Below are 12,925 nucleotides of genomic sequence, written 5' to 3' on the forward strand. Positions count from 1 at the left end.
GTGTAGTCGGGGTTAGAACGTGTAACTTTGGCCAAATAATGTCTAAAATACGATGCTAGTTCGTTCATAAACAGACCCCAATACGTCCATCTCGTCTTTATCCCGGCCGCAGTCCGTTGTTATCAAGTTCAGATCGGGTAAAATTGCCCGTTTACCTCATGCGGACGTTTCCAGGCAGTCCAAGCCCGTCCGTAGTCAGTTTAAACCCGTTCTGAACTAGTTCTACCTCGTTCCCAATACGTCAAAACCCGTTCTAACTAGTTCTTAACTCGACCACCTCGTTCCCAGACAGTTCACCTCGTTCTTACCACGTCCTCATTTCGTCCCTAGTGCGTGCGGAACGTAATTGCAATCGCGTCCTGGCCCGACTGCTATAAATATCCAGCGCGTTGTTACCAGTCCTCATTCACGTTCGCCGCTTCAAGCTGTACACATCAACACATCAAGTCAACGACAGTTCCGACCATCTTCGATCATCATGCCTCCAAAGAGGAGTGGATCCAGAAAGACGGGCCGTGTGAAAGCAGCCAGTACTACCCCAAGATCCCTACGCCCCGCTGAAGCCCATGCAGATCCCCCGAAGTTGCTGTGCCTCCTGAGCCTGCCCCTCCCTGTGGGACGGCCAAGTCTAGCAGGTTGGCATCTTGTCTCCAGGCACCAGGGATGAGGTTGTGTGCAGCATCTTCAGCATCCACTTGAATGTTCTGAATGGCTGGGGTTTCGGAGACGGATGAAGTTGTGAAGGCACACACACGCTTCAACGATGGTCTGTACAGTCACTGGCATCTGTTGCATTGTTGACAAGAGGACTCTCCATCTCTGGGCCATAATACCAAAGGCATTTTCGACCACACGTCTGGCTCTAGAGATCCTGTAGTTCGCAATCATTTCTTCTCTTGTCAGTTGACGGCCTGAATATGACTTCATGAGGTATGTGCGGAGACCAAAAGCGTCATCTCCCAGCAGGAAATAGGGAAAGTCCTGGATATCATTTGGCAAGAGGGAAGGTGGAGGGAGTCCAATGGAGCCATCTTCTAAGCATTCTTTCAGTTCTGACTGGTTGTAGATCTGGGCATCAGACTGGCTTCCAAAACCACCAACATCTATCCACATGAATTTGTAATCAGCATCTACCACGGCCATTAGGACGACTGAAAAGAAGCCTTTGTAGTTGTAGTACATGGTTCCAGTCTTAGGAGGCTTTCTGATGGCAACACGTTTCCCATCCAGGGCTCCATAGGCATGTGGGACATTCCAGCGCATCAGGAACTCCTCAGCAACTTCTTCCCAAGTGCCTCTGTCAACAGGGCATACGATGACTTCATTCTTGAGCTCCATGACCAAGGCATCACAGACTTCTTTCACCAACAAGCAAATTGTGTTTCTGGCTACCCGGAATTCATATTGCAAGGTGGCAATAGGAATCTCTGTTGCCAGATGACGCAGTGTGATGGCAAGCTTCATCCCTGGTTCCAGAGCTTTCTGTAGTTGGTGTCTATTTTTTCTATGAAGGGGGTGATGCCTTCAAGAAGTTCGTCAAACATGGGTGGGGTGATCTCAAGAAGTTGTAGATAGAGAGAGGACTCTTGATCATCCAGGCGGAGCTCCTTCATCAGCTGATGATAATGACCCACGGCTATTCTCCTCTCAGGTTTCAGCCACTTCCTCAACCAACAGTTCTTGGTTTCTTCTTCTTTCTGCTCTACCATCTCATTGTACTCTTGCTCTCCTTCCAACCAAAAATTGCATGAAACCAACATTCAAGATGTTAAGGGCTGCAAAGTTATCCATGGTTCTGGGCAAAAAAACGTGCAAATCTCAAAGTCAGGAAACAGATGTGCACTGCCAGAAAAATCGAGCCAAAATGATGAACCAGTGAGGAAACGGCCGTATTTATACCCTACCTTGGTCCTATCGTGCTGCAGACGGGGGGGTGGACGTAGTAAGAACTGCGTGAGAACTACACAAACGTACTCAAAACGGAGGGGGTAAAACTTAATGAGAACCTACTGCGAACTTTAGAACCGTGCAGAAACGTGTTGCCAACTCCTTCAGAACATTTTTATTTTGTTTTGAACGTATTTGCACGGAATAACGACTGGCTAAGGACGTAATGCGGTGGAGTTGGGTCTGCGAACGGGATGAACGAGCTACAAACGGACCCGGTCGGTGTGCACACGTACTGCAATTGATACCCGACTGCACCACGTCGTAACACGTCCCTAGTAGGATCGAAGTACGGCAATTCCGTTTGTAGTACGTCCATCTCGTTTTAAGTACGTTGTCACTCCATCTAATTGCAGAACGGGATGGCCGCCAGAAAATTTTGAGCAGGCTCGAAGTTCTGGAGCACCCTTCCGTCCTAGTCCGTCCACGAAGTTCGTAAAAAGACCGTAAAAAGTTGCTACTACGTCCATTCCGTTTGCACACAGTTTGAGCCCGTTCGGCAACATTTTCAAGAACGTAGTGAGAACTAGTTTGGTGTGATGGGGGCATTAGAAAGTTATTATAACTTCCTAAACCGGTGACGTCCTCCAAGTGACGCAAAAGATCCAGCGATGGTTGATTTAGTATGGAAAGTTTGGTGCCAAGCTTGCCAGAAGGAGAGGTGAACCCGGCCGATCCACGGAGAAACAGGCGACTCCTCAGTTGTCTAAAACAACACGATTAAGTCATGTAGAAGACGCGGTGAACACTTTAATCTATAATGCCTAGGGTAGTAGACGAGGTAATATTAACCAAGCCACTACCAAAGGCACAGACCAGACACCTGCCCTGTTAAATTACATTAAGAGTTTTTATTAAAAATATAAAATAATGATTAAAATATGAATAAAATGTACATAAATATAAAATAATGATTAAAATATGAATAACATGTACATAAATATAAAATAATGATTAAAATATGAATAAAATGTACATAAATATAAAACACCATCAAAACAAAAATTAAAAGACACATATATTTATAACATGCAATCTTCCGGAAGGGGGAGGCAGGCGCGGATCCAGGATTTTTAAATAGGGGGGGGGGCGCCGAGGGCGCGAAGCGCCCGAGATTCCTAGGGGGGTCCTGGGGCATGCTTCCCCGCGAAATTTTGAAATTTAAGTGGCCTGAAACGCGATTTCGTCGCATCTGAGTAACAAAATAGCTATATTGACGTATGTTTTTGGTATTGTCATACTGTTTTTGTTATCTTCAAAATTTCATAAACTCTGGTCTCTTCTTTTTTTAAAAGTTAAAGTGGTCATCTCTCCTTCCCATATTAGGCTGGTTTTCCGTTGACTGCGGCTGCCGGTAAATGGGAAGAAATATCGAAACAGTTGTTTCAGTAATATATTAAAGCAGTCAGAAACATGTTTAATATACAGTCAGTAACATTTTATGCAGAAACATATATTTGTTATGTAATTACAATCATTAAAAAGTCTCTGTTGGTCGATACCATCTTAAAAATTGCAGCAAACTCAGGAATGTCCCTTTAAGACGATTTTCATGAACAAAATATAATTTAAAGACTCTTGGGAAATAAGTGCATTTTTGTGTAATTCCACTCTAGTGTATGCTATAGTTAAAAAAATTAAAATAACTTGACCCCAAAAATGGGGGGGGGGGGGGCGGGCCCACTAAATCCGCGCCTGGGAGGGGATTACTGCCAGATAAGCCCCCACCCAATACCAAGCAATACACTTGCACTCAAACACTTACATACAACAAACATATAACATACACAGATAAAAGAAATCCAGCCACCATAAAAGTTTTGTAGAACTGGTAGAGGCATAAATTGATTAAAAAGAATAAATATGTAAAATAATATCTCTACCACTTCTATAAATAAAGATAATCAACGATTACATTAATAAAAAATAATTTACACACCACGAGACACGCGGCCGATCGGTAACTGTAGCCAGTACGTACATAGCTGTCACCTTGGTCTGACCTCTAGCCAGTATGTACCCGAAACGAGATATGCCGTGGAAATATGAGCAGTGTTTTCCTAACATATCGCTTGGGGGTGAAGAGTAACCTTTAAAGTTAACTGTGAAAGTTCTATTATTTATAAAACGGTCAATGAAAGTAAACATTGACCCTTTTACACCCATTTTATAAATTTTTTGTAACAGTCCAAAAAAGACAAACAAAAGGAAAGACAGGAGCCCAGAGCAACCAGAAAAACCAGTAGCTAGCAGTTTCTTAAAATCTAATAACCAAAATTCATCTTTAAAAAAAGCTAAAACAAATAAGGGACCTGCAGGAGTGCCCAAAGTAGTGGACAGGCCCACCCCCCCCCCCCCCAAACACCAGGACCCTTATATAAAAGAGGTCCCCACCAAAATTGGTAGTAAGAAATCCACCACCCATACCCATTGTGCCCAAACCTCCCAAGCTAGGCAATCAGACACCAACACCCCACCACCCGCCAACAATAATCAAACTGCACCCACTGCCCCATAACCCTCCAAAAAAATAACAGGCACCTTGGGATCTCAGAAGCTATGTTCTAGTTAGTACCAAACCCAATAATGGCGACCACACCATCTCAATCAACGGCCGGTCCCATAAACTCATTCCTTTTGAACGGAAACCCAGTAAGTGCCACCATTGCCAGCAGTGGGGGCACGGGGCTGCGAAATGCTGAAATCACAAAGATCTCCCCACCTGCCACAGGTGTGAACAGAAGCATGAGAGAAGCTCACGTAACTCTCTATGCACCAGGCCTATACAGTGTCCCAACTGTCTAAGCCGCCATATGGCACATGACACACGGTGCCACCACTACAAAAAAGAATTCCGCCAACTCAACAACCGCAAAACAGTTGATAGAAATATAACAACAAAACAACCAACTAGTATCAGACCTACTTCAATCGTCTCAAACAACTGCACTTATGCAGAAAAACTTAAAACTAAACCACAATCCGAAGTCAACCAGCTCAAGTCCATGCTTGAGTTACTAGTACAAGAAATTGTTATCATTAAAACTAACCTTAAAATCTAGATTGAAATAATCTTAAAAATTTAAATCATATAGCTACGGGCCAGCGCGTGGAAACACGCCGAATGCTTTAGTTTACCTAAAGCGGGCAAAGACCACTCTCTTCCTGGTAGTTACAGACCGATAACACTTACATCTTTTACATGTGTAAAACCTTAGAAACTATTATAAATAAACGACTTAATTACTTTCTAATTAAAAATAATCTTATAACTAACGTTTAAAGCGGGTTTAGAGCCAAACATTCAACCATAGATCAGATAGACTACAAAACTCAATAAACGACACCTTTAGAAAATCAGATAAATTAATTGCTATCTTTATAGATATAGAAAAAGCATTTGACATGGTTTGGCGCCAAGGTCTATTAAATAAACTTCAGGATAATGGAATTAAAGGTAAAATGTTTAATTTTATTATTAATTTCATCCACAATAGGTCTATCTCAGTTAGAGTTAACGGTCACTACTCAGATAAAACAGACATTCTTAACGGAATTCCACAAGGTTCGGTCCTCTCACCAACCTTATTTAACATATTTATAAAAGATATCACTAAAGCACTTAATGCTAATGAAAAACCTGGACAAACTTCACCACTAAATACTGCACTTTTTGCCAATGACTGCGCTATCTGGCGTTCAGGCAAATACACGACATCTCTTTTAAAAAGATTACAATCAGATTTAGACAAACTAAATAAATGGGCCCTAGACTGGGGCATAAAACTCTCAGAAACTAAAACCATATATATGGTCTTTAATAAAATCAATAAACAAATTGACTGTCAACTTAAAACAGGAGATAAACTACTACCTAGAGTAAACGAGTTCAAATTTTTAGGTGTTACTTTTGATTCTAAATTAACATTCAAAACGCATATTCTAAACATAGTCAAAGATTCAAAGAAAACTTTAAATTTGTTACGAGCTATTTCTGGAACCAATTGGGGAGCGGAAACAGAGGCAATGGTTTACAAAGCATGCATACTCTCCAGGGTAGACTATTGAGCCCAAGCCTACAATTGCGCCTCCCCGAAGCTACTCCAGAAGCTTAATGTTATTCAAAACAAAGCTCTAAGACATATCGCTAAAGTACCACCAAACACTAGCGGACAAAGTTTAGAAGTTGAATTCAACATTATGCCACTAGAATATCATTGTAACCTTCAACATTTAAAATATCACTTAAAAATTCACTCACTAGATACAGAGCGTCCAGTACAGGACCTCTTTTGTTTCTTCTAAAGGCAGATGTGGTTTTTATGCTAGGATCACCAATATGTTTCTTTTTAATATACAATGTAGTTCTAATGAATTAGAAGGTTTATCATGAATATTGTCAATTGATTGAGGTAAATAGACCTAATACATAATATGTAAAATGTAGCTTCTGTTTTTTTCTAAAGACAGATGTGGTTTTTATGCTAGGTTCACTAATATGTATTTTTTATATAGTTGTAATGAATTAGGTGGTTTATCATGAATATTGTTGATGTTTCATCAATTGTTTGAGGTAAGTAGACCTAATACAATAATATTTATAAGTTAACATAACATAAGGCAAGTTAAGATAAGATAAAGGAACTTTACAATAGATTAGATAAGGTTTGAAAGTTTCTGTTACACTTTTTTTCAGTTCTCATTATTGATTTCTGTTACATGTTATTAAGTTCTTATTATTGATTTCTGTTACAATTTGTTCATTTCTCTTTGTTAGTTTGGCCAGTCACACTTTGTGTGGTTCTTATTAGTTTATGTTACACTTTGTGTGGTTCTTATTACAGTTTATGTTACACTTTGTATGGTTTTCATTACAGTTCATGTTACACTTTGTGTGGTTCTTATTACAGTTTATGTTACACTTTGTATGGTTTTCATTACAGTTTATGTTACACTTTGTATGGTTCTTATTACAGTTTATGTTACACTTTGTATGGTTCTTATTACAGTTTATGTTACACTTTGTTCAGTTCTCATTGTTGGTTTCTGTGACAGTTTGTCCAGTTCTCGTTATTGGTTTCTCTTACATTTGTCGTTAATTTATGTTACAGGTGGTTCTGTTCTCATTATTGATTTCTCTTACATTTTTTTATATATAGTTCTCATTCGTTTTTGTTTACAGTTTGTCCATTTCTCAATAGTTTATCTTGCAGGTTTTTTTTCAGTTCTCAATATTAATTTAATAATATGTTAGTTTGTTCAGTTTTCATTATTGATTTATTTGATAGTTTACTGTGTTCTTATTATTGGTTTCTGCTACAGTTTGTTCAGTTCTCATTCGTTTCCATTTACAGTTTGTTCATTTCTCATTTCTCAAAACACACACACACACACATTGCAAATATAATTTTTAAAGCCCTTGTTTTTTCTCCTCCTTCCTGTTTTCAAGATTTAACAAGTTATGTATATAGGTGTGTGCGTGTGTGTGTGCACGGTCATTGAAAAGATTAGTTTTATATATTTTATGGCATTATTGGGGTTTAGACTACACCTTAATCCAGTGTTTTGCTATTTGTTGGACATATTGTAAATATGCTGTGTAATAACGGAGTAGTATAAATGTGTAGTATTTTGCGTTTCTACGGTGGGGATGTGACCAGCAACCTTCTGTAAGAGATTTCTGCAGGCTAGCGTGTATGGCCGACTGCTAGGACGTCTGCAGGAGATGTCAACGGCCAACTAGACGAGATGGGCTAGTGTCCGACTGGTTTTTCATCAGTCAGTTCTTCGTGATGGTACTGTCGACAGTGAATTTCAGATAAGTTAATTAATTGCAAAGACTGAACTGGCTACTTATTTTTTTTAGGCTCAGACATTGATTTACCAGAAAAGTTAGTGAGCTCAAATTATTGAACCATGGACATAAGATCATATTTTGGGATTATTCTGAGATTGGAATAGTGTGATGTGGTGTGGCGGAATCATTCTTTGTATATTCATAATTTATACATAAAAGTTCTTAAAATGTTTTGTTGCTGGACTTGCAAATAGTTTCTCTTTTTTATGTGTGTGTGTGTGTGTGTGTGTGTGGCGGAATCACTTTGTATATTCATAATTTATACATAAAAGTTCTTAAAATGTTTTGTTGTTCGACTTGCAAATAGTTTCTCTTTTTTTATGTGTGTGTGTGTGAGAGAGAGATAGAGAGATAGAGAGAGAGAGAGAGAGATAGATAGAGAGATAGAGAGAGATAGATAGATAGATTCAAAATGACACATGGATCATCATAGCATAATAGACAAATATCTATGGCATGTGAATATAAATATGAATAACAAACACTCTTACTGCAACATGGACAATAACATAATAGTCCTTTTATTTCCACAACAGGATAACAATACCATTACATAATTATACATCTTTATAGATAAATAATTAAATCTGGAATGACCAATGGTACACAATATATGAATACACAAAAAACTGACATTATCAACAACCATCACAACATTCCAAGCATGAACTTTACACATACACACACACACACACAAATATTATAATACCAGTAATATAGTCACAAAAACTGACATGCACAGAATAAATTTGTGCGTAAATATACATACCTCAAATACTGAACAAAAAGCATAATTGTATACCCTTATCCTACAACTACAACAATCAATGATGTAGTCAGAAGTTAGGTTGAGTGTGTGCAAAAACATCTGTTATGTTATAAATAAGAAGGGTAAAAAAAACATGCACCCCCCTCCCCCCCCAAAAAAGTATATTCTTTATAAAGGTCCTAATTGTCTTTAACATGGATTAACTGATGTTTGGTGTAAAATATATTTTAATGTGCAAACAGTGCATGTGATGTCATTAAAGCTTTGAGTGTAGACTGTTTTATAATCATGGATGACCCAGCTTTTGTTATCCAGTTGTTTGCAGTACTTGTTAGCTCCTCTTAGTATGCGAATTTAAAAACTTAAAGGAAAGGACCGGCCTCGGTGGTGTCGTGGTTAAGCCATTGGACAAAATGCTGGTAGGTACAGGGTTCACAGCCTGGTACCGGCTCCCACCCAGAGTGAGTTTTAACGACTCAGTGGGTAGGTGTAAGATCACTACACCCTCTTCTCTAACTACTAACAACTAACAACTAACTCACTGTCCTGGACAGATAGCCCAGATAGCTGAGGTGTGTGCCCAGGACAGCATGCTTGAACATTCATTGGATATAAGCATGAAAATAAGTTGAAATGAAATAAAAAGGAAAGGAAAAAATATTAATGTTCAAGATGGTAATATCTTAAAATATGGCTACCCATAATTTAAGTCAAGGGAGTACTTAATCGACCATTAAAAAACAAAAAAATTAAAGTCTTGGTCTGTTACTGAGGAATGTAGAACATGTGGGCTAGACAAAAAAACATTCACTGACAGAGAACAACATACCATAATAGAGCCAACTATAAAAGGGTCTATAAAAATCTAGGTCAACTTTAATAAAAGAGAAGCTGTTTGCTGTAACCCAGTTAGCTCATTAAAAACAAAACAATACATAATTCAATGCAAGTTTTTCTTCTTTCTTTTGTCTGTGTTAAGTTTGTAATATTTAAACAAAATACCAACTGACTGACCAACCCATGACTAAAATATTGATTTAAGCAAACCATACATTTTCAGGGCTCAAACTTAACCATGGTACCAATGGTAACTGCCGTCGTTGAGATATAAATTGCCATAGATAGGGAGCATCCTCAATAATGGCAAAATGTTTACACCTGGTGTACATTAGCTGCCAATATATAACAGTACATTTAAAATATGTGTACATTTACAACAAAAAAACACCTTTCAGTCTAATTTATTTGCTGCTAAAGTCTTCTCTTTTTTTTTTAAATTGCCATGGGCAGGCTTTAACCTGCCATCGGTGGGCCGTTTCACCCACGGCAATTTTGTTTTTAATTCTTAATTTCCAACCCTGCATCTTAAAGTTGCAGTCTCTACACTGTTTTTAATATTTAAGCATTTAGAACAGACAATAAATGTTTGTTTTCTTCGGTGACATGCTGTGATTCAATTTCCTAGAAATCTTATTTACAATCTAGGTCACATTGAAATGTTGTTTTAGCAAGCCAAATATGCAAGGAGCATCAATTGAATGCTACTGATGAAAAACGATTTAACAGATCACATTCAAATGTTGTTTTAGCGAGCCAAATATGCAAGGCAAGGAGCATCAATTGAATGCTACTGATGAAAAACGATTTAACAGATCATATTCAAATGTTGTTTTAGCGAGCCAAATATGCAAGGCAAGGAGCATCAATTGAATGCTACTGATGAAAAACGATTTAACAGATCATATTCAAATGTTGTTTTAGCAAGCCAAATATGCAAGGCAAGGAGCATCAATTGAATGCTACTGATGAAAAACGATTTAACAGATCATATTCAAATGTTGTTTTAGCGAGCCAAATATGCAAGGCAAGGAGCATCAATTGAATGCTACTGATGAAAAACGATTTAACAGATCACATTCAAGTGAGACTATTGAATTATATGGGTGATCTGCTGATTGTAAAAACACAAAACTGTATTAAAATAGTACACTGGCATAGGAAGTGTGTGTGGGGGGGGGGGGGGGGGAGGGGGAAGGACCTTTCTTGATCCAGTAGCAGCAGCACAAATGCACACACGTGTGTGTGCACCCCCTTCCTATGCCTAGAATTACATAATTTCAGAAAACCCCAGCTGCCTCTTATGTAGGCTTCTCCTGATCACAGATCAGCAACAAGAGCTCATTTATTGGCACTTCTTCGCAGACAGGATAGCATGGCTAAGGCTAAGAGGGCTAAAAGGACTTTAAGTGCACATTCAGAGCAAGCTGTTGTAGCGCATGCCTATACTGGGCACAGGGACCGGCCTTGGCTGGATCTCTCTGTCCAGGACAGGAAAAAGGGGGGGTTAGAGAAGGGACACCTGCACTGGCAACTGCAAGGGAGCACCAGCAGTCCAAGTATTGGTGACAGGCGGAGTGTAATTGGTGCTGTGGAATTTTGAGTGTCCCGTATGATTATGCCAAAGAGAAAGAGGTGTGCGTTTACATGAGGGAGATTTGGTGCAATTTTGATGGTCGTTCTAACTGAAAAAATGAGGAGAGCTAATAGGTTTCGCAGGATAGCATATACCACAACTGTTTATATACCATTGGTGGAGAACTGGTTGAAAAGAGGAATAACCCCAAGAGGTCAATTGAAGGAGATTGATCTTGCTACCCATTAAGCCTGGGTAAAAGCAGTACTACTGGATTATATCCAAATCCCAATATATAAAACAAAACGCAACAAATAAGAAATCACAACTTTAGATCTGAAATCCAAGAAAGCTTGTATGTATAATGTAAAAACTTTTTGTTTTGAGGGGTGGGATGCAGTGGGGAGAGGTATTATAATGTAAATAGTATCACTGGAATTCATAAATATTACACAAATATCAATGAAATCTTGTGATCCATAGTTCACAAAATATTTCTGATAACTTAAGTATATGTAACAGAAAACATCAACTTCCACTGAGGGGATTCAAACCACAGACTTTCAGTATGAGAGTCCTGCGCTCTACTAACTGCGCTAATGGGGAATTTTATATTACATAATATGTATAGGTGTAAGACCACTACACCAACTTCTCGACAATAAAATTGTGCTTAATCAAACAATTACAAGGCTATTATTCTGCTAAGATTAATTAATTTTTATTAATAAATTTGGTGAAAACCAATGTTAAAATAAGTGCAATAGAGAATATTAAGATGGTTCAGCACCAATTCCCAGTTAGTTTTCAACATGTGTAAAGAGATTCCCAGCCATTCAAATAATAAAAATAATTTAAAAAATAAAATAAAATGGACATTCCTTGAATTTATACATTGTCATGGACTAGAAATACTCTCATAATAATAAATTCCTCCCCTCCACCAATTTCCAAATAAATTACTATAAAATGCACACACATGCATGTGCACACAGGCACATATACACAAACACACATAAAAGTGTGCAGAAAACACAATCAGATATGACATTAAACTCCAGAAGAGATAACATGCAATATTTTGAGAAAGTTTGGCCAGTCAAAAGTTGGTATTTTGTCAATGAATCACCATTTCTCAAATTAAAATCTCATAAAGGTAATTCATTTTTTTATTAGGCTTTCAGATTGAACTGAATTTTGTGTTTACATTCAATTTACTTTGAATCACATTGAAACTGGACCAGTGCCAATCCAATGGAAATTAACTGTTATAATCCACAATGATAACTCTCCCCTAAACCAGGATCTAAGAATCTGCTTAATCATTATCTATCAACCGGCCTCGGTGGCATTGTGGTTAAGCCATCAAACATAAGGCTGGTAGGTACAGGGTTCGCAGCCCAGTACTGGCTCCCACCCAGAGTGAGTTTTAATGACTCAATGGGTAGGTGTAAGACAACTACATCCTCTTCTCTCTCACTAACAACTAACAACTAACGCAATTGTCCTGGGCAGACAGCCCAGATAACTGAAGTGTGTGCTCAGGACAGCTTGCTTGAGCCTTAATTGGATAGAAGCACAGAAATAAGTATAATGAATGAATGAATTACCTGTCAAACTTCACTTTAAATACAACTACCACTTAGGCCATGGACTGAAAGTTGAAGCAGCCTTTGACATTTGTGATGGCAATCTATTTTGGAGTTGAAGATTATAACCAATATGTGTTTTCGGCTTTATTATCTCATTTGAATCATATTAGTATATTATCTCATTTGAATCATATTAGTATAATGCTATCAAAAATTTTGACAAATAGGTGCTCATGAATAAATAGTTGCTAAAAAAAATTAATATAAAAATAAAAACAAAATATAAAAAGCAATTTATATTACATCTACTGGTGCATGTACTTGGCTAACAATAAAGATAGATCATT

General features: G+C 38.2%; 1 protein-coding gene across 1 annotated transcript; it reads right to left on the reverse strand.

Moving 5' to 3' along the window:
• Window positions 1-684: 684 nt before the first annotated feature.
• LOC121381538 (putative nuclease HARBI1) lies at window positions 685-1,464 on the reverse strand. Its single transcript, XM_041510866.1, has one exon. The coding sequence runs from the start codon at window positions 1,462-1,464 to the stop codon at window positions 685-687; it is 780 nt and encodes a 259-aa protein (XP_041366800.1).
• Window positions 1,465-12,925: the final 11,461 nt, after the last annotated feature.

Source organism: Gigantopelta aegis, chromosome 9 (assembly GCF_016097555.1).
Source record: "Gigantopelta aegis isolate Gae_Host chromosome 9, Gae_host_genome, whole genome shotgun sequence".
In the NCBI taxonomy this organism is placed as follows: Eukaryota; Metazoa; Mollusca; class Gastropoda; order Neomphalida; family Peltospiridae; genus Gigantopelta; species Gigantopelta aegis.